We start from the raw sequence: 21644 nt of genomic DNA on the forward strand, positions 1-21644 counted from the left end.
TTATCTGTGGCCATACCAGGACCAGAGAAAAAAAGTTTTTACTTTCCTACAAACTGATTATTAACAGTTTTTTCAACCCTAAGTAGGCAACATTGGGGAGGGTAGGAGTGAGGCAGTGGGCTTAGATTTAAGATCAGGTGTCTGATGGAGCAAGAAATAGAGCAAAGTGTTAACACATCGGAGAATGTCTACTAGTTTTGACAATGCATTTAGTGATGGCAGGTAAGACTACTGTAAACTATGCAGGCGAAAGTGAAGCAGTTCTGGGTAGAACTAGACTGACAGTACAATTCCAGTAAATGAGGAAGGTTTTTCTGGGAATTCAATCCGACCTGGATGTTTAAACTGCAGTATAATCTCAGCTACTGCAAATTAGCAAGAACAGAGAAGAGAGTAGAACCAAGCCAGCTCGCTTGAGATGAATAGACCATCTCTGCAGCCACAATGTGTTGGTGAGGATGGGAATGTCCCTGTGGAGTGGCTTTTTCTAAGAGACTTTTTCTAAGCTGTGGACTTCATCCATCTCATCCACTCTAAGCAACAGGACAAGTTATTGTTCCCCAGCCCTGCCATCACTGTGGCAGGAGGTGGGGTCGCCACTTTCACCTTTTACTTAAAATCTGTTGAGGGCCTGTGTTATCAATAAGCACAACAGTTTTATGCATATGAATAAATAGGCTGAGACTGAAACAGGGCAAGTTGAAAACATGTGCTGACACCTAACACCTTGGCTAGAGTCCAGTCTGAAATTTCACTGCCATTTTCTAAGAAAAGGCCTTTTCTGAGGACACATCTTTTTGTCATTCCTATCTACATCTCTTTATAACAATTTTCTCTTTTGTTTTGAATTGCTTATCATAATTGGGTATTACATATTTATTTGTCTGGTGTGTGCATCCCCAATTATATTATATTATGAGATCCAAGGGGATGGAAATTACATTATTTCCCTCACATTTATATTGATTTCAACACCAATAGACATTTTTAGAATTTTTTTATGAATAGGAGAACAGAATTGGGAATAACTCTGTATAAAGGCCAGAGAGCATATAAAAGGATATTATGCTAAGATTAATATAGGTACCATTATCCTTATCTTCACAGGTAAGAAAACCAAGGTCCAAAGAGTGGAAACAATACACTAAACTGATTTTAGAGTTCCACACGTGGAGTTGACTTGGGTCTCTTTGTAAACAAATCAGAGCTATAGGCAAAGAAATAAAATATAGCCAATAATATGATAGTCTGGAACTAAAATTGACCTTTTTTGACATCACAATCCCAGTATGCCTACCACATGGCCCTGCTTTTCTCAGAGTAGAGAAAAACAAGAAAAGTGTATGTTTGTAAATACACTTTAAAAGATTTATTTATTTATTTGAAAGGCAGAGGGGACAGCACTGTGGCATAGCGGGTAAAGCTGCTGCCTGTTGTGCCGGCATCCCTTATGGACGTCGGTTCGAGTCCTGGCTGCTCCACTTCCAATCCAGCTCTCTGCTATGGCCTGGGAAAGCAGTGGAAGATGGTCCAAGTCCTTGGGACCCTGCACCCACATGGGAGACTCAGAAGAAGCTCCTGGTTCCTGGCTTCGGATCAGCGCAGCTCCGGCCATTGCAGCCAACTGGGAGTGAACTGGAGGATGGAAGACCTCTCTCTCTCTGCCTCTCCTTCTCTCTGTGTAACTCTGACTTTCAAATAAATAAATAAATCCTTAAAAAAAGAAATAAAGAAAGAAAGGCAAAGTCAGAGCAGAGAGGAGATAGAGATCTGCCATCTGCTGGTTCACTCCCCAAATGGCTGCAACAGCCTCAGCTAGGCCAGGCAGAAGTCAGGGGCAGGAGCTTCATCCAGATCTTCCACATGGGTGCAGGGGTCCCAAAACTTGGGCCATCTCCTACTGCTTTCCCAGGAGCATTACCAGGGAGTTGGGTTGGAAGTGGAGCACCCGGGACTTGATTTGGCACCCATATGAGATGCCGGCACTGCAGGTGGAGGCTCAACCTTCCATAGTACTAGTGATTACATTTAGCCAACACATGGGGCAACGTTGTGGCATGATGGGTTAAACAGTGGCCACCTGGTAAACCTGCATCTTGTATCAAAGTACCTGATATGGAGTCCTGCCTTCACCTCTGATAGAACTTTCTGCTAATGCAGATCCTGGGAGGCAGCAGATAATAAAATAATCAAAATAATAAACTTAAGTGCTTAAATCCCTAATACCCACATGGGAGGCTCAGATGAGGTTCCTGGCTCCTAGCTTCAGCCTGGCCCAACCCCTGGCCATTGTGGCCATTTGGTAAGTGAACTAGTGGATAGAAGATGTCTCTTTTTCTTGCCCTACTCAAATAAATATAAATAAATTAATAAGCTTTACATTTCTAAAACATGAATTTTGGGGGACATATTCAAACCACAGCAAAGACAATAAGCATACATACTCTTAAATTCTCAAGTAGGAATCTGAGGTTATGTGGAATTTTTATATCCTAAAATTTCAAATTTATTTAAATGTAATAAAGTTTTCTAAAATAATAGGCTCTTCCCCCACTCCTTCTGTTTGTCCAATAAAACAAGGATTTTTATGAACAATTTCAAGCTCAGCTTCTTATCCAGTATCATCTATGCTATTCTGAGGCCTTCTGTGGTTCTTAGAGAAAAAGAATTTTCTAAAAGAAATAATATATCCCAAGTTTTCCCCAATGTCATCCCACTACAATAAATATAAGCTTCCAACACTAAAGAAATATTTGTGAAAAAAAATGACTATTAAAATGTTTATGAAAATAAGCCAAAATTCTCTCTTAGGCACTTGACTAAATTACCAGTAGTAGGCATCATACATGAAAATGATATTGTGCTAGATTTTTTTCTTGCCATTTGCAAAAGCACATTTTTTTCTATAAACAAGCCTGATAAGTATATGTATCCACAGTAAACTGATGACAACAAATATATGGTTTTGTATGGGCATATTTAGTTGGTTCTACTCCTAATTCTTAGTGTTTGATTTGTCTTCCCAGATCTCTAGCCCTGATGATGGTTTTGAGAGTAAATCTCTTTATGAAAGCTGGTTGGAAAAAGACCCTTCACCTGAAAATAAAGATTTGCCCAGGTAAATTACTTATATGTATCTTTAAAAAAATATTTATTTGAAGGCAGAGTTAGAGCGAGAGAGAGATCTTCCATCTGCCAGTCCACTACCAAAATGGCCACAATGGCCAGGGCTAGGCCAGGCTGAAGCCAGGGCGCCCGCTGCTTTCCCAGGTGCACTGGGAACAGTCAGGACTTGAAGCACTACTCATATAGGATGCTGCCGCTGCAGGCCACAGTGAACCTGCTGCGCCACAGTGCAGGCCCATATTATGCATTGTTTCTACCAGAGGATAAATTATTAATTCCCTTTTGCCCTTCGTGTCTCCAGATATGGAAATTCTCAGTTGTCTCATCAATGATTTGAGCAAAGACAACAAAGGAATTCTGTCCAGCTTTTTGTTTTGCTGATTAGCACAACCATATCTTTTAATCTACAACAGAACCTAGATGTAGTTTTGCAAATTTTTAGTCAAAGTGATTTGTTACATTGTTAGTCATTATTTTACTAACTCTTGCATAAAGTTTCTTTAGATTTGTAGTAGATGCATTAAGGAATAAAATAGGGGCTGGTGCTGTGGTATAAAAGGTTCAGCCTCCACCTGCAGTGCCATATTGTGTCCATTTGGGGAGTGGATCAGCCGATGCAAGCTCCCCCTCTCTCTCTGTGACTCTGACTTTCAGATAAGTAAATAAATCTTAAAAAAGAAATACAATAACTTCAAATGATAATGGTGAAGTAGGGGCCTGCGCTGTGGCATAATAGGTTGAGCCTCTGCCTGCAGCGTTGGCATTCCATATAGGCAGGGGTTTGAGTCTCAGCTGCTCCACTTCCTGTCCAGCTCCCTGCTAATGCTCCTGGGAAAGCAGCAGAAAATGGCCCAAGTGCTTGGGCCCCTGCACCCACATGGGAGATCTGGAAGAAGCTCCTGGGTCTGGCTTCAGATTGGTCTGGCTCTAGCCTTTGCAGCCATTTTGGGGAGTGAACTAGTGGATGGAAGACATCTCTTTCTGTCTCTCTGTTTCTCTGTCTGTACCTCTGCCAATTAAATAAATAAATAAATCTTTAAAGATAAGGGTGAAGTAAAAAAAATGCATTATTTGCTTCTAAATATATTATCAGTTACTACAAAATTGTGTATTTTTATTTATCTATAATGCATTTAGATTTTATACAAATATTTTTCTGCCCTTATTCATGCTAGAGCAGCTTCCTTGAATTTACTTTATATTCATTTATTTTCTACTATAATGCTATTATTTTCAAAGACTTATTTATTTATTTGAGGCTGGTGCCATGGCTCACTAGGCTAATCCTCCGCCTGTGGCACCGGCACCATGGGTTCTAGTCCTGGTCAGGGTGCCGGATTCTGTCCCGGTTGCTTCTCTTCCAGTCCAGCTCTCTGCTGTGGCCCGGGAGTGCAGTGGAGCATGGCCCAAGTCCTTGGGCCCTGCACCCGCATGGGAGACCAGGAGAAGCACCTGGCTCCTAGCTTCGAATCAGTGCGGTGCACCAGCCAGAGCACGCCGGCCGCAGCGGCCATTGGGGGGTGAACCAATGGAAAAGGAAGACCTTTCTCTCTGTTTCTCTCTCTCACTGTCCACTCTGCCTGTCAAAAACAAACAAACAAACAAACAAACAAAAAAACAAAAAGATTTATTTATTTGAAAGGTGCGGTGGGTCTACGGCCATACCACCCTGAACGCGCCCGATCTCGTCTGAAAGGTGCGGTGGGGCAGGAGTGGGGCTGGCATTGTGGCATAATGGGTTAAGCTGCGCCTGCAATGCCAGCATCCCATATTGGTGCCAGTTCAAGTCCTGGCTGCTCCATTTCCTGTCTAGCTCCCTGCTAATGCACCTGTGAAAGGAGTGGAAGTTCTCTCAAATGCTTGGGCCCCTCCCTGCACCAATGTGGGTGATCCAGGTGAAGCTCCTGGCTCCTGGCTTTGGCCTGGCCCAGCTGACGCTGTTGCAGCCATCTAGGGAGTAACCCAGCAGATGGAAGATGGAAGATCTCAATCTCTCTCTGTATCTCTCTCTGTAACTTTGCCTTTCAAATAAATAAAATAAATCGTAAAGAAAGGCAGAGTAACAGAGAAAGAGAGAGAGAGAGAGAGAGAGATCTTCTATCTGCTGGTTTACTCCCCAAATGGCTGCAACAGCCAGGGCTAGGCCAGGCCAAAGCCAGGAGCCTGGAACTCCAGTCGGGTCTCCCACATGGGTGCAGTGGCCCAAGTACTTGGGCCATCTTCTACTGCTTTCCCAGGTGTATTAGCAGGGAGCTGAATTTTAAGTGGAGCAGCTGGTATTCAGACCTGAGTCCTTATGGGATGCTGGTCTTGCAGGTGGTGACTTATCCTGCTATGCCACAATGCCGGCCCCAATATAATGCTGTTTCTAAAACCAATAAATGATGGTAGCAGTTTATAACTTTTTTCCACATCCCAAATTAATTCTATGAAAGTTTCAATGTATTTCCATTTAAAGTTTCACATGCTTATTCAACAAAAGTAGGAGACTACATTTTTTTAAATATACAAGGTTTCAATTCCAAATACACATAGAATAATCTAATAGTTGAGAAATATATAATTATGTTCTCGATGCATACATAATTTTATATTCTGTTTTATGAGTTTACCATAATATCACAAAAATTTTCCATATTATTAAATCATATATTATGTATATTTATCTTATATATCTGTGTACATGGATTTCTTAATTATATGCAAGAAATATGTTGTAATTATATTAATTTCTGAAATGAAATAAAACACAGTTAGATTCTTCATTGGCTTAAATATAGATATCCTGGTAGCAATTTTTTACTATAGTTCTCCCAGGACGAGGCCCATATCTTCATTGTTTTCCCCTCTAAAAAAAACCACAAATGCTGAAAACATGGAAGAAAGCACCAACATCAGGCTGCATTCTTTGGTTGCACTGCCCCACTCTGGTTGTATTCAAATTTGCAGTTTGTTTGCAGATTTGTAGGTTTATCACAGCAACTTTCCAGTGTATGATAACACAGTGTATTGAGGGCAGTTAACCTTTTTCTAATTGTTATAAAAGTACTCTGTAATTCCCTTCTATTCCTGGCACAGGATTTATTGCTCATCTATTTACTTTGTATTATTTATTTGTATGTGTGTGTGTGTGTGTATGTATGTGTTCATATGTATTTGTTTATATTCTACTTCTAGAATCAATAAGCTGGGATCTGGAAGTGATTTTGAAGCTTATTTTCAGAGACTTGGAATTGCTTCAGGCAGAGCTCGTTACACTAAGAATAGGGTAAGCCATATTAGCTTTTTTATGATCACATAATATATTATAACTTGAATATTTAATGTTTGTTTATGATTGTACTCTTCCCACAATTTTTTTTTTTTAGAAAACAGATAAGTACAGCAACTACCCAGTATACCACACAATTTATGAGACATTTGAATTGGTAGAGAATTTTTATGATCCCACATTTAAAAAACAGCTTTCTGTGGCTCAGTTACGAGGATCATTGGTTTATGAGCTTGCAGACTCTACAATCATTCCTTTCAATATTCAAGACTATGCAAAAGCTTTGAAAAATTATGCAACAAGTATCTATAATTTATCCAAGAAACATGACCAACAATTGAAAGAATATGGAGTATCATTTGGTAAGAAACAGTTATGCAGATATTTTATAATCTTTAAGATATCATCTCCTATTATGATCAATAAATTCATATTTCATCCTTTATCTTTGTGAAGCTTACTAATTATGACTTCTAGACAAATATTCCAAACAAACACCTACTAAAGAACCTGATTTAATCTGAATTATGTAGGGTTAATTCACTATGACTGATTTAGTGCCATAAATATTGGATTGGTAAATGTGTTTCCTCTTATTACCTTTTTTAAAAAAAATTTAAAGATTTATTTATTTATTCGAAAGTCAGAGATGCACAGAGAGAGGAGAGGCAGAGAGAGAGACAGAGAGAGGTTTTCCATCTGATGGTTCACTCCCCAGATGGCCGCAATGGCCGGAGCTGCACCGATCTGGAGCCAGGAGCCAGGAGCCAGGAGCCAGGAGCTTCTTCCAGGTCTCCCACATGGGTGCAGGGGCCCAAGAACTTGGGCCATCCTCCACTGCTATCCCAGGCCACAGCAGAGAGCTGGACTGGAAGAGGAGCAGATAGGACTAGAACTGGCACCCATATGGGATGCCGGCGCTTCAGGCCAGGTTGTTAACCTGCGGCACCACAGTGTGGGCCCTCCTCTTATTACCTTTAAAAATGTTTTTGCTGGGTTGGCGCTGTGGCTCACTTGGTTAATCCTCCACCTGCGGCACCAGCATCCCATATGGGCGCCGGGTTCTAGTCCCGCTTGCTCTTCACTCCTTGTTAAGGTAGGAGTGAAATATGATAGCATTTGATGTTGAATCTAGAAGTGATACCGTCCTGCTTATTAGTAATTCCCAATATTAATAAGTCTATGGGCTCTTGTCATGTATTCAGAGAATTCTGAATACTGGCTCAAATAGATCAGACAACGTGGTAAGTTTTTAAGCTTTTTATTCAGTGAGAGAAATGCACAGGAGAGTGAGGGCTTTATTTAGGGGAGAAAGAGAAGTCTAGAAGTTAAGTTGGGTCCATACCAAGCAGAGAGCAGGCCAAGAGCAAGCCACGTGCAGCAAGCATGCAGGCAGGAATGCAGGGAGCAGGTGCCCCAAAAGCGCGGGGCAGCAAGGGCAACAAGCCCAGCAAGGGCAATAAGGGAGGGGCCCACCGTGTTCCAGGCCTTTTATCTACTTCCAAAGGGGAGTGGTTATGTAGCCTGATTGGCAGGTGGGCATACAGGTGGGATCAGGTAGGAGCGTGAGATCACCTAGGGACGTGGGGAAGGTGTGGTCTTCCAGCTCACAAATCTAATTGATTTTATCCCATTGCCTTCATCAGAAGCAGTTTATCAGCTTCTGAAATTGGCTATACTATGTTGACTGTGTAACCTTAGGAAAGTTACCTAATCTCTCTGTGTGTCAGCTTTAAATGAAATAATAAAAAATTATAAAAATAATACATTTTCAAATATTGTTCCTGAAATCCAGTTAACTGTTACATGGAAGCACTGGTGACTGGCACATAGTGCTCAGTAAGTATTACCTACTATTACTGTTTTATTGTAACCACTTTCTTTTTAGTTTTCTAGGGGTTCATGATCATAGTATATACTACAGTTAAACAGTTATCAAATATATACCATCTACTTTGTACCATGTCGTTATCTGGGAGATATTAGGATATATAAGATGTAGTGTCCTCAAAGAGCATAAACTGTTATGGAAAGACAAAATGCAAAGGGCAGGGGCAGGTACTGTGGTGCAGCAGGTTAAGCCACTGCATGGGATGCCTGAATCCCATGTTGGAGTGTCTGAGTCTGGGCTACTCTGCTTTGATCCAGCTCTCTGATACAGGGCCTGGGAAGTGGGTTAATAGCCCAAGTACCTAGGTCCCTGACACCCATATGGGAGACTATAGTGGAGATCTGGGTTCTTGGCTATCTGTCAGTCTGCCTTTCAAGTAAATAAATAAATAAATAAATGCATAAATCTTTGAAAAAACGTGGAGGATAAGTTATAGAGCACAAGAAAGTACTATAAGAGCACAGGGAATGGATAGGGAGTAGTCAGTAGTGACTTCTTTGTATTATAAGGATCAGTAATCTTTATGATGTTATGAAGGATTGTACTATAATCTTGTAATTAAATGAAGCTAAAAAATGTAGGACATTGTGTTTCCATCAATGTTACTGCAGTATCTCCACAACAAATGAAGGGGGATGAACCTGGAGAAATAAGCAGAACCTACAGCACGATGCACATCCATAATTTTGTGGCAGTGCAGCATCCAGTTGCTTTCCTAAATGCTGATTTCCCAGGTTAATTACCTCTTACCAGTTTGTATGAGTCAATTAAGAAACCAAATCTACACAGTAACAGTGGCAGGGTTCTCTTTACACAAAGTTAATTTTACTTGCATACTTTCTTAAGGACCTTGTATGATCTGTTAATTACTTTTCTCCAACATATCTTTTTTTTTTAACTTTTATTTAATGAATATAAATTTCCAGTATACAGCTTATGGATTACAATGGCTTCCCCTTCCCATAATTTCCCTCCCACCCGCAACCCTCCCCTCTCCCGCTCCCTCTCCCTTTCCATTCACATCAAGATTCATTTTCAATTCTATTTATATACAGAAGATCAATTTAGTATAAATACTTCAACAGTTTGCACCCACATAGAAACACAAAGTGAAACATACTGTTTGAGTACTAGTTATAGCATTAAATCAAAATGCACAGTACATTAAGGACAGAGATCCCACATCAGGAGCAAGCGCACAGTGGCTCCTGTTGTTGACCCAACAAATTGACACTCTAGTTTATGGTGCCAGTAACCACCCTAGGCTGTCGTCATGAGTTGCCAAGGCTATGGAAGCCTTCCAAGTTTGCCGACTCTGATCATATTTAGACAAGGTCATAAAAGACAGGTTGAGGATAGTAACCAATGATCCTAAGAGTGGCCTTAACCAGGTCTGAACAATTATACAGCATTAAGTGGGGAAGAGGACCATCAGTACACACAGGTTGGGAGTAGAGCCATTGGTGGTAGAGTAGAGGTTACGATTACAAAGGAATGAGGCCCAAGTGTGCTAGACAGGGTCTAGAACAAAGGACAGAGTCATTATTAGAGGAGCTAAGAAAGGTGCTGTCTAAGCTACAAGTAATTTTTCTGATTGAGAGGCAAATAGAACCTGATAGAAGGGGCTTGATAATAATCTGTTGGGCTTTAGGCCTTGTAAGTTAAGAGGCCCAGACCTATCTATCTCTTCACATGGGGTATATCCTAAGGGAGGTGTGAACCTCCTAGGGGAAGGCACTCTGTTGACTTTCATTACTTGGCTGGCCTGGGAGGAGAGCTGGCCAGGTAAAGGCAGGTGGCATCTCTAACAAGAAATTTACAGTTCTGCCTGCAATGTTGCTGACCCTACTTGGCTGTCCCCTCAGCTGCAGTGGTCACTTTGGAAGTTGGGCTGAGTGAAGGGCTTTTCAGCTTAGAGCCAATAAGATCTGTGGCTCTGACTTGGGCATCCTTCGATTCCAGGGCAGGTCCATTTCCAGTGATCCAACTCTTGGCAGAGCTGCCAGGGCTCTTCACAAGCTGACTTCTGCTGAAGCCCAGGCTTACCACATTGAAAGCCACTGCAGTGGACTGGCCTGTTGGGTCTCCTTGAGGGCAGATCACTGTACAGATCAGCCATTAATAGGCCTGCCACCCATTGCTTCTGATGCCTAGCTTTCTTTTCCTCCTGGTTTGTGTTAAAGCAGACCAGACGATGCAAATCAAGGGAGTGCCCGTGTCCCATCTCTAATCTTTGGTGGCCTGAACTACAAGTCTATAGTCACAGGCATGTTCTGTAGTAGTTTTTCTAAGGTAGACAATGCCCATGAGGAAAATTATATTCTCACTTTAAAACTTTCTTTCCCTTTGGTCTCAAAGGGAGGTTTTTTTTTTACTTACTGTATACTTCGCTGATGGCGATGCAACATATCTTTTTTTTAAATCTGTATCTGTACTTGTATATGAGTAAATACCCTCATATCTTTTCTTAGAAAAAGCAATATTCCTTCTTTCTGATGTGCCCCATTGCCTTCTTAATCAAAAACTGTCATACAGCATATGGCAAAATCAGTTCTTGAGACATTTGGTTTTGAAGATTTATTTGAAAGGGAGAGTGACACAGAGAAAGAGATCTTCCATATGCTAGTTCATGGAAGCTCTCTCCTGCTCTCTGTTTCTCTGTCTCTCCTCTCCCACCTCCTGTCTATAACTCTATCTTTCAAATAAATGCATACATCTTTTTTTAAAAAAGACCAAAACTGGTCTGTATGTATCAGTATCAGTAAATGTATCATTCTGGATACATTAGTTTGTCACAGGTTGGCTTTTTTCTTTTAAAAGATTTATTTATTTGAAAGTCAGAGTTACACAGAGAGAGGAGAAGCAAAGAGAGAGAGAGAGAGAGAAAGAGAGAGAGAGAGAGAGAGAGAGAGAGAGAGAGAGAGAGAGGTCTTCTATCTGCTGGTTAACTTTCCAAATGGCTGCAATGGCTGGAGATGTGCCCATCCGAAGCCAGGACCCAGGAGCTTCCAGGTCTCCCATGCAGTGCAGGGGCGCAAAGGCTTGGATCATCTTCCACTGCTTTCCCAGGCCATAGCAGAGAGCTGGATTGGAAATGGAGCAGCCGGGACTCTAACTGACGTCCGTAAGGGATGCCGGCACTGCAAGAGGCGGCTTACCTGCTGTGCCATAGCGCTGGCCCCCACAGGTTGACTTTTGATCAAGATGTAAAATACACTATTTGAAAACAAGAATTGGTTCTGGTTTCTCCTGTGATAAACCCCAGGGTTATAGCTTATTTATATCTATAGCCAATGTCTACAGAAAATAATTGTCCCAATAAATACATACTGAACAAATGAATAAATAATAATTGCTGGGTTTCTGCTAAATTATGTGTTAAAGAATTATTTATATCCTAGACATTTGAAAACTATTTCCTTAAGGATCAGTTTAGCTATTCTTTATTTTCATACCATATTTCTTTGTGTGATTTTTCTCTAATACTTATCATGAATCTGTACAAGGCTTAGTATAAAGATGGTCTCAAATTCTATTTAGTCATATCAGTCTGGAATGGAGAGGGCAGGAAAGTGAAGTTGTGAACTGTGAAGCACTTATGCTTATTTACTTTTCTCTTTTCAAAAAAGACTCCTTATTTTCTGCTGTGAAAAACTTCTCGGAAGCCGCTTCAGACTTTCATAGAAGACTTACACAAGCTGATCTCACAAAGTAAGTTAAAGAAGTAGGTTCAGATGGCCACCTGAAAAGCAATCTGGTTACTGTTTTCATTCCTAGAAGCATCCGGCTCCAGATCATAGCTATTACATTATGTCTGCAAACCAGTGGCATCAGCATCACCTGAGAGCATGTCAGGAAGGCTGACTATCCCACCCCACCCAAGACATACTGAATTAGAACTGTGCATTTGCATTTTAACAAGATCCTCAAATGATTTACACTAGCATTAAAGTTTGAGGAGTGATGCTCTGAATAGTAAGCTAAAAACTCATGTCAAGACAAGCATCAGAGATATATATTTTGGTGTTTGTGTGATGAGAATTCTGACTATGTCTAGTAATGCATTTGTAATATATTTTATTCCTTCATGCTGTGCTTGTATCGATTTAGAAATTCTTTTTATTGATTCTTTTTTTGTATTTCATATAAGTTCTTGCCACTTAAAGGTTGAAAATAATTTAAATGGCCATATTCAAATAAAACATTTTGTAGCAAGCATGGATTCCAATGTCCATGTCACATTTATTTTTTTGAACTTAATCAGAATAAGCTCCTCCACCTTTCATATTGGCAAAAAGCACTATCAGTTGTTTGGATTAGCCTCTCTCTCCCTTGAATTGTAGAAAAGCCCAGGGAATTTATTCAGCTCCTCAAAAAGACAATCTGAAGATTTTGAATGAGAGAGAGAATTCTCCATCAAGGGTGTGCACATGCCTCTGGCTCTTCTTACCAACTTCCAAGACCCTCAATCACTTTGTTGTTGTTGTTTTTTTAATCATAAATCTGTGGTCCCCCCAAAATAAACAATTTCCCAATAAATCTTTCTGCTTATTTTATTTATTTATTTATTTGAGAGTCAGAGTTACAGAGAGAGGTAGAGACAGAGAGAAAGGTCTTCCTTCCCTCCATTGGTTCACTCCCCAAATGGCCGCCACGGCTGGAGCTGTTCCCATCTGAAGCCAGGAGCTAGGAGCTTCTTGCAGGTCTCCCACGCGGGTGCAGGGGCCCAAGGACGTGGGCCATCTTCCACTGCTTTCCCAGGCCATAGCAGAGAGCTGGACTGGAAGTGGAGCAGATAGGACTAGAACCGGAGCCCATATAGGATACCGGTACCACAGGCAGAAGATTACTGTGCCATGGCACCGACTCCCTCTGCTTATTTTAAATATTAGAAAGATGACCTTGATATATTTAACTTACAATGTAAATCATTACTGTATTGATGTGTATTCTGTTAAAAATGCATTGCTTTTAGAAGTTTATTTTCCCATGCTTTATCTTTAATATTACTTTAAAACATGGTTCCATAGTAAGAGTTATAATTATGTATTTCTTGTTCTTAAGTCCCATTGCAGTGAGAATTATGAATGACCAATTGATGCTACTGGAAAGAGCATTCATTGATCCCCTTGGTTTACCAGGGAGGCGATTTTACAGGTAAGGAGAACACCAGTAACAAACACCAAATGCTTCACTATGACCAAAAACAGCATACCCAAAGTCTGTGTGAAGGTGGAAAGTGAAAATATATACTAAAGGTATATGGGTGACAGGATGCATCTAATAATATACTATGTAGTATCCCTAAATAAATTTCACATTGTTTATTGAGTTGCTGTGTATGGAAACAGAAAATGATAGTGGAAAAGAATTTTTTTTAACAACCTCAAGTCATAGACTCTTGAAGGGATTATAGATCTTACCTAGTTCAAACTTCTACATGAATGCTTTTTATAAGATCTCAGATGGGAATCTTATGGTCTCATAAGAAAGTCTATCTTTTTTTCTAATTTATTTTTATTTATTTGAAAGACGGAATTACAGAGGTAGAGACAGAGAGGCCTTCCATGCACTGGTTCACTCCCCAGATGGCCACAATGGTCGCAGCTGTGCCCATCCGAAGCCAGGAGCCAGGAGCTTCCTCCGCGTCTCCCACGTGGGTGCAGGGGCCCAAGCACTTGGGCCATCTTCCACTGCTTTCCCAGGCCACAGCAGAGAACTGGATTGGAAGAGGAGCAGCCGGGACTAGAACTGGCACCCCACTGGGACTAGAACCAACGCCCAAATGGGATGCCGGCGCCTCAGGCCAGGGCTTTAACCCGCTGTACCTCAGCGCCAGCCCCAAGAAAGCCTATCTTATTTTAGGGAAAATATAATTAGAAAATTCACTTCATAAAGAGCAATTTCCTGCAGTTTCTCCTTCTGACCCCATTCTGTTCTCCAAAATCAAATAAACTCAGTCTAGCTCTCTTTATCCATAACATTTTAGGTTTTGAAAAGTGGCTGCCATATTCTCCCAAAGAAATACTCAGTTTTTCTATTTGTACCCCCACATCATGTTTTCTTTCAAAATCTTATCTGCATGACCCTGATAGTCTTTTCTCAAGGTCTGTTTTATACAATGGTTCCTTGTGGGAAATTAGAAAAGCTTTAGCATTTAAGCCAGAAAATCTGTGTTGTAGTTTACTTACAGATATGTGATTTAGTGTAAGTCACTTCTATGGTCTTCCTGTATGAATTAATATGGCAATAGTGGCTATTCTGCAAGGCAGATTGTCAACAAGTTACAATTAAAACACAGTTCCATTTGATACCTTTTAAAATAAATGTGATTAACATAGGCTTTTGGAAACCAGCTCTGCTGTATGGCCAATTATTTCTCTAGGCATCAGGTTCCTCAGCTCCAAGTGGGGATTCTAATTGTTTAGCTCTATAGATTGGTCGACTTAAGGCACATAAAGGATTTAGTGCGCAGTGTGATGTGCTCAGTAAATGGTAGCTCTTTTTATACATTATCAGAACATAATTGTTCATTTATTCATTGATTACAACTGAAATAGTTATGTCTTTATATAAAAATATAAAGCAATATTATACAATTTTAGTGTTCTTTTAAGTTCCATTAATCATTAGCTTTTTTTATAATTTACAAGCAAATCATCTTATTTTGTCCTATTAAGATTTATTTATTTGAAAGTCAGAGTTTAAGAGAGAGGAGAGACATGGAGAAAGAGATCTTCCTTCAGCTGGTTCATTCCCCAGATGGCTACAGCGGCCAGGGCTGAGTCAGGCCAAAGTCAAGAGCCAGGAGCTTCATCTGGGTCTCCCACTTGAGTGGCAGGGGCCCAAACACTGTGGCCATTTTCTGCTGCTTTTCCCAGGCAATGAGCAGGGACCTGGATCAGAGGTGGAGCAGCCAGGACTTGTTGCAGGTGGCAGCCTTACCCAGTACCCCATAATACCGGCCCCAACAACTGTTTTTCAATGTAGGAATTTCAGACTCTGTGCAGTTACATGATACAAAAATGGACAAAGCCTCTTGAGAATTTCCTCTTGTGACTCATAACCAGTCACTTCTATTATTCTTTTCAAAGAAAAATCCTTGTTAATAGTGTTAAATTTTAAAGCATTTATATTTACATACACATATTATGTGTATATATTTAACATATCTAATCACTCATGTATATTTATAATTTACATGTAACTTTATACATGTGATTTGCATCTGTTTATATATATGTATATATTATGTATAGATTCATAAAGACCTGAATCTCCACAACAATCTTTGAGACATAGGTTTTTTTTCATTAATTCACTTATAGGAAAACTGACACTGCAAGATTAAGTAACTTTCCCAAAGATACACAGAGTAAACAGCAGCATCAGTGTCTGAGCCAGGCAACTGCTTCCAAACCCAGTGCTCAGTGCTACTACACAATGTTGTATTTCATCTTTACTTCATGGGATATACTTGATGTAGAACAGCAACTATTAAATAGTCAGTTATAAAAGGAAATAATATTTGTCATTATGTAGAAATACTTTATGTAATTATTTACATTCTAACTCATCAGTGATGTTCTGAGGGAAAGGCTGGCAAAAATAGGACTAGGGAGTGTCATTTGTATTTGGTAGTCTGCTATAGTAGTTACCTGTTGCAAAGCCAGAAATGTTCATTGTGGAAGGTGAGAATTATATCATGGTAGACTTGAAACTAACTAGACTAGGGCTGGAATTATTATGGGGCTAGAATAGCGACTTGGGTTCACCATTCATTAAAGGGAATTTGAACTGCCTCAGCATTGCCCACTGATTGACCATTTCTTTTAGCTAACTGCCTACTTCTTCCTTGAGGGAATTATGGAAAGGGTTTAGGCTCAGAATAATAGCTAATATTCATTAAATGCTAAGTTATACTGACTGCTTTCCATAGTTTGATTCTTTGAGTATAGTAATAGTATCACCGTCATTTTTAAGATGAGGGAACAGGTAAAGGGAGGTTCAACAATCAGAACATGGTTACAAGGTAAATACAGTATTTTGATTTGAAAACACAGCCCAATCCCTGCTGTTGCCAGCATTTGGGGAATGAACCAGCAGATGGAAGAACTCTGTCACTCTGCCTTTCAAATAGAATCTTAAAAACTAAAAAGTCCCTCTCAAAAAAGGCAAACTTCCATACACTTGAGGAAAGTAACTGCATCTTTTGAACTAGTTATGTGATAAATAGTAAAGCAATAATAAACTTTCCTTCTAGGTGAGAAATTGAGTGTCTTTGTGGGCAAACCATATATAACTACTTTACCTTTGTGGAATGTGACTCATCATCCTATCATTTATATTTTTGGAATACTTTTTAATTCCTTTTTAATGTCTGAAAAGTATCAGGAACAACTGCCATGGCATTCTCTAAAAAAATGCAACAAAATTCTGCCTTCTCACTTATTAAGAATATCCGTAAAGCAAACATGTTTGTGGATGCCCAAGCAGTTCAACAACTGCTTCATACAACTTGTGTGAAAGTCAGTAGAAACAAATAACATAATGATAGGGTATATGGTGTAAAAAGGAAGTGTGTGTGTGTGTATATATATATATATATATATATATTCATTCCATGAATATATATACATACATGTATTCAATTTACTTTTGTGTGTGGGCTTTTCTCCTAGGCACATCATCTTTGCTCCAAGTAGTCACAACAAATATGCTGGAGAATCATTTCCTGGGATCTATGATGCTATGTTTGACATTGAAAATAAAGCAGACCCTCATTTGGCCTGGACAGAAGTAAAAAAACATATTTCTATTGCATCTTTCACAATTCAAGCAGCAGCAGGAACTCTCAAAGAAGTATTATAAGAAGATCTTAGCCAAGTGGCTAGCCATTAAAGGTGTTGCTGAAGATAAAATTCATCTTTTTAATAACTCGTGAAGCCAGTGTTCAAAAATCTTGCTTTACATGTCACGTTTTGACTTTAGATTTCTATCTTGTTCATCTGCAAAGAGCTTTTTGGCTCTTTAAATATTCATAACTATATTACAAAAGTGTTGGTCTAACAAAACAAAAAGCCCCTGTTATGTGGCAGGAAAAAAAATAACAGAAATTTAACTGAAATTAATGACAAGGAATTTGAATTCTCAGAAATCGCTAGTGGGAATGTAAAGTGGTATAACCATTTTAAATGCTGGAAAACAGTTTGATAGCTTCTTAAGTTAAATATGACTACAAAGTTCCAATTGTAGGTGTCTACTCAAGAAGGAAAAAAAACCTTCTTGACCGTATGGTAGGAACAACCCAAATGTGCATCATCAGATAAATGAATAAACTGTGATATATCTGCAGTGGAATAATAATCAGCAATACAAATGAAATAACTGTTAATAGTTGCGATATTACTGGCAGCTGTGATTGAGGGAAAGAAGCCAGACACAAGTGAGTACACAGCATATAAATCTAGTTATATAAAGAAGTGGCACAACTATAGTATTCTGTTGGTACTTAGATCAGTGGTTGCCTAGACAGGTGGTCAGTAGAGGAGGATGGCTGCAAAGAAGCTTGAGGAAACTTTTTTTTTTTTTTTTTTTGGTGTCTTAAGCTGAGTGGTGGATACACAGGCATATACATTTGTCGAACCGGCTCATACTTAAAATGTATGTGTACATTTTATTGCAGGAAAACTAGGCCCCAGTAAATCTGATTACAAAAGACAAACAATATACAAAAGTCCATCTAAAAAACTGGAATAGCACACTTTTAGAAAATGATGTAGTATAAATGCTCAGAAGAAAAAATCAATTGGGACAGGCATATTGCTTAGTTTGATGTAGTATAAATGCTCAGAAGAAAAAATCAATTGGGACAGGCATATTGCTTAGTTTTAAGATGTCATTTAAGATGTCTGTAATCTTCTATCACAGTGCCTGGGCTTGAGCTTCTGCTATTTTTTTTTTTTTTTTACAGGTAGAGCTACAGACAGTGAGGGAGACAGAGAGAAAGGTCTTCTTTCCGTTGGTTCAGCCCCCAAGTGGCTGCCAAGGCCAGCGCTGTGCCAATCCGAAGCCAGAAACCAGGCACCTCCTCCTGGTCTCCCATGCAGGTGCAGGGGCTCAAGCACCTGGGCCATCTTCCACTGCCCTCCCGGGCCACAGCAGAGAGCTGGACTGGAAGAGGAGCAAGCGGGACTAGAACCCGGCACCCAAATGGGATGCCAGCGCCGCAGAGGTGGATTAACCAAGTGAGCCACGGTGCCTGCCGCTAGGTTCTGCTATTGATTCCAGCTTTCTGCTGATGCAAATCCTGGGAAATAGTAGGGGACGGCTCAAGTAGTTGGGGTCCTGCTACCCATGAAGCTCCTGGTTTCAACCTGGCCCAGCTCTGGCTGTTGTAAGCATTTGGGGAGTGAACCCGCAGACAGCTTTCTCTTTCTCTGTCTTCCATGATTTAAAAAAAAAAAAAAAAAAAAACCAGGAAATAAAAATGTTTTAAAGAGTAGCAATTAGCTGAGGAACAAAAATTTCCAACACATCTCAATACTACTAGAAGATACTTTACTGATTTTCCAAAATAAAATATACAGTATGCACAATAATGACCTTGAGTCATCTAGATACATTTTAAACACAGGAGTGGGTACTAGTAGTAGTAAGATGCTACTTAGGACACCAACATTCCATATTGAAGTACCTGGGTTTTAAGTTCTGGCTTCCAGCTTCCGCAAATGGGCACCCTATGGGGGAGGTGATGGCTCAAGTAGTTGGGTCTCTGTCACCTACATGGGAGACCTGGCTGACTTTTAGACTCCTGACTTTTGCCTGCTCCAGATCTGGCTATTGTAGGCTTTTGTGAAGTGAACCAGCACATGAGATCTCTCTCTCTCAAAAATGAGTTCTTCTTTTGCTTAAAGAGAAGAGTATTCTTAATTTGTATTCTATTTATTAAGTATAAATGAATGTATGACATGTATAAAATTAGACTATGAAAATAATTTTTCTCAATTCTTTTTTTAAAAGATTTGAAAGTCAGAATCACAGACAGGCAGAGAGAGAGTCTGTCTTCCATCTGATGGTTCACTCCCCAAATGGCCACAATGGCCAGAACTGTGCCAATCCGAAGCCAGGAACCAGGAGCTTCTTCTGAGTCTCCCACAGGGGTGAAGTGACCCAAGAATTTGGACCATCTTCTACTCTTTTCCCAGACTGTAGGAGAGCTGGATCGGAAGTAGAGCAGCTGAGACTCGAACTGGCGCCCATATGGGATGCCGGCACTGCAGGCAGTGGCTTCACACACTACACCACAGTGACAGTTCCTGTTTTCTCAATTCTAAGGATTTAATTTTGGTGCCATAGTATACTTGCAAAAGCACTTCATTTGAGAGCATATACTTAAAAGTAACCGTTACCATTTGCTATGACCTGAGGCAAACAGTGCAACTTTCCTTTGCCTCAGAAAACAGGTAACAATATACAGCACAACCATGGAATTTCTGAAGAGTAATTAAAGCCATCATGAAGCACTAGGGAAAGTGCTTGTCATATTTTAATTGTGCCTCAAAATTTGTTATTACTGTCTACAACTTCAAACTATTTCTTACAAATAATGCCTCCTAAATTCCCAAACCTCAATCACAAACAGGATTTTTTGGAATGTCCTCTTAATAAGTGTATTGTAAAAGTCCTGTGATTACACACTTTTCCTGAAAGTTTCAAATTACTGCCTAAAAAAATTGGACTAGAATTCCACCTAAGTATCTTATAATTCGGATTTTATTATCCTGTCATTTGCTTCAGTCTCCCTAACCCCCTTAAATTTGTTTCCCTATGCAGTCTTTTCCAGTTATAATTTAGGTGGTGTATTGGGAGGACCTGAAGGGATCTTTAAGGTATCAAAAACAGTCCAGGTTGGCCTCTAATATAAAGTAGGCAGTCTGGGATCAATCTTTTTATGGGTCTTACCTTACTTGAGCCATCAGCTTGTCTCCCAAGGTACATGGTAACAAAAAACAAGAATCGGGATTGGGATAGGAGCTCTGACCGAAACCTAGGCACTCCAAAATGGATGCAAGTGTCCCAATGCAAACTCCACCCATGTAATCTTGTAAGGTTATTCATAAAATTGTAATTGCAACAATCTCAATTATGATCAGTCTAAAGAATTGAAATTTAAGTTGACAACTTTCACACTTCATCTACCTTAAAATACAGCATGTCTGCCTAAAGTGTTTTATCATTGATATTCTAAGAATTAAAATTGAAGTCTGTGTCACACCCACACAGGTGTCCTTTCCCATTCTTCTAAAGAATAATTTTTCTTTCATACTTAAGATCCATTATAGATGATTTTGGTGGCACACTGTGAATGTTTACTATGTGTGCCCAAATAATCTTTTATTATATTTATTCATTTCCAAGCCTGTGTATTCCTACTGTAGCATACTCAAAGGCAGGGCTTCTCATTGTTTTTTAATTAAGTCAATATGCCCTCAAAGAAGTTCAGAATGATTGCATCCTCCAAGTTAGCGAAGCGATGTATTAGATGCATCACATGGCCTGTCTACTTATGACTTCCAAATCCTAAGAGCCAGGCAAAACCTCAGTGAAAGCTTCTGATCTTACCAATAGCCTTGGAAGACTTCAAGCGGATGTAATTGTAATGTGTTGGACTCAGCAGTTTCTAGAGAAAAACATGGTCTCTGAAACCTTTGTCTAAATTCCCTACTTTTGTTTAGACTCTCCCTCTATTCCAAAACATGGGAGTTATCCAAGATTTTACTCTTCAGTTCATAATTCCTTTCATTTCAAGATCCAAGGTTTCTGAATTTAATCTCCTCTACCTACTGCTTCTGCTATATTTCATCCTAACTGGTCTTGTTACACACCTCCAATTGTTTCTTTCCTTCAAACTGATCTTTCTAAAATAAAATGCAAGCTCTATTACAAATACATGAAAGAGGTGTGTGGGGGAGGTGCTTAACTATGTCTGTAGGAGTTTAGAAATTATTTTTAAGAATGTTAAAAAATTATGTAATGAGATCCCTCAAAAATTTGTGGAAAATGAATGAAAATGCTATACATGGATTTCCCCCCAAATTTTTTTGCATCAAAATAAACTTCTAATTCCTTTTTCTGTGGACATTTTGAAATACACTCACATTTATGCATGCACTCCTCCAACCCATACACATACACAGTGCTGTACTTGGTAAAGTTTTTCTCATAGGGACCTGGGTAAACAACTCTGAAAAAGCTAGATATGTATACTGGAACTAGATAACTAAGGAAATGGATAGCAGAAACTGGGAACCAGATTTTTCACTGTAGTGAGAAGTTCAAGAGATGAAGGAAGAG

The 21644-nt window shown here is 39.7% G+C and overlaps 1 protein-coding gene across 3 annotated transcripts in view; it reads left to right on the forward strand.

The window, feature by feature from the left end:
* NAALAD2 (N-acetylated alpha-linked acidic dipeptidase 2) overlaps positions 1–21421 on the forward strand; it is a 55463-nt gene extending 34042 nt beyond the window's left edge. For 2 of the 3 annotated variants that reach the window (XM_062196854.1, XM_062196856.1), the window contains exons 14-19: positions 3027–3118; positions 6304–6394; positions 6495–6759; positions 11918–11999; positions 13353–13445; positions 16970–21421. In XM_062196854.1, coding sequence (XP_062052838.1) covers positions 3027–3118; positions 6304–6394; positions 6495–6759; positions 11918–11999; positions 13353–13445; positions 16970–17159 — 813 coding nt within the window. In that variant the 3' untranslated portion in view covers positions 17160–21421. The remainder of the gene's footprint in view (positions 1–3026; positions 3119–6303; positions 6395–6494; positions 6760–11917; positions 12000–13352; positions 13446–16969) is intronic. The other variant, XM_062196855.1, reaches the window with a different exon arrangement.
* The last annotated feature ends 223 nt before the right edge of the window (positions 21422–21644 follow it).

The sequence above is a fragment of the Lepus europaeus genome, chromosome 7, assembly GCF_033115175.1.
Source record: "Lepus europaeus isolate LE1 chromosome 7, mLepTim1.pri, whole genome shotgun sequence".
NCBI lineage: Eukaryota > Metazoa > Chordata > Mammalia > Lagomorpha > Leporidae > Lepus > Lepus europaeus.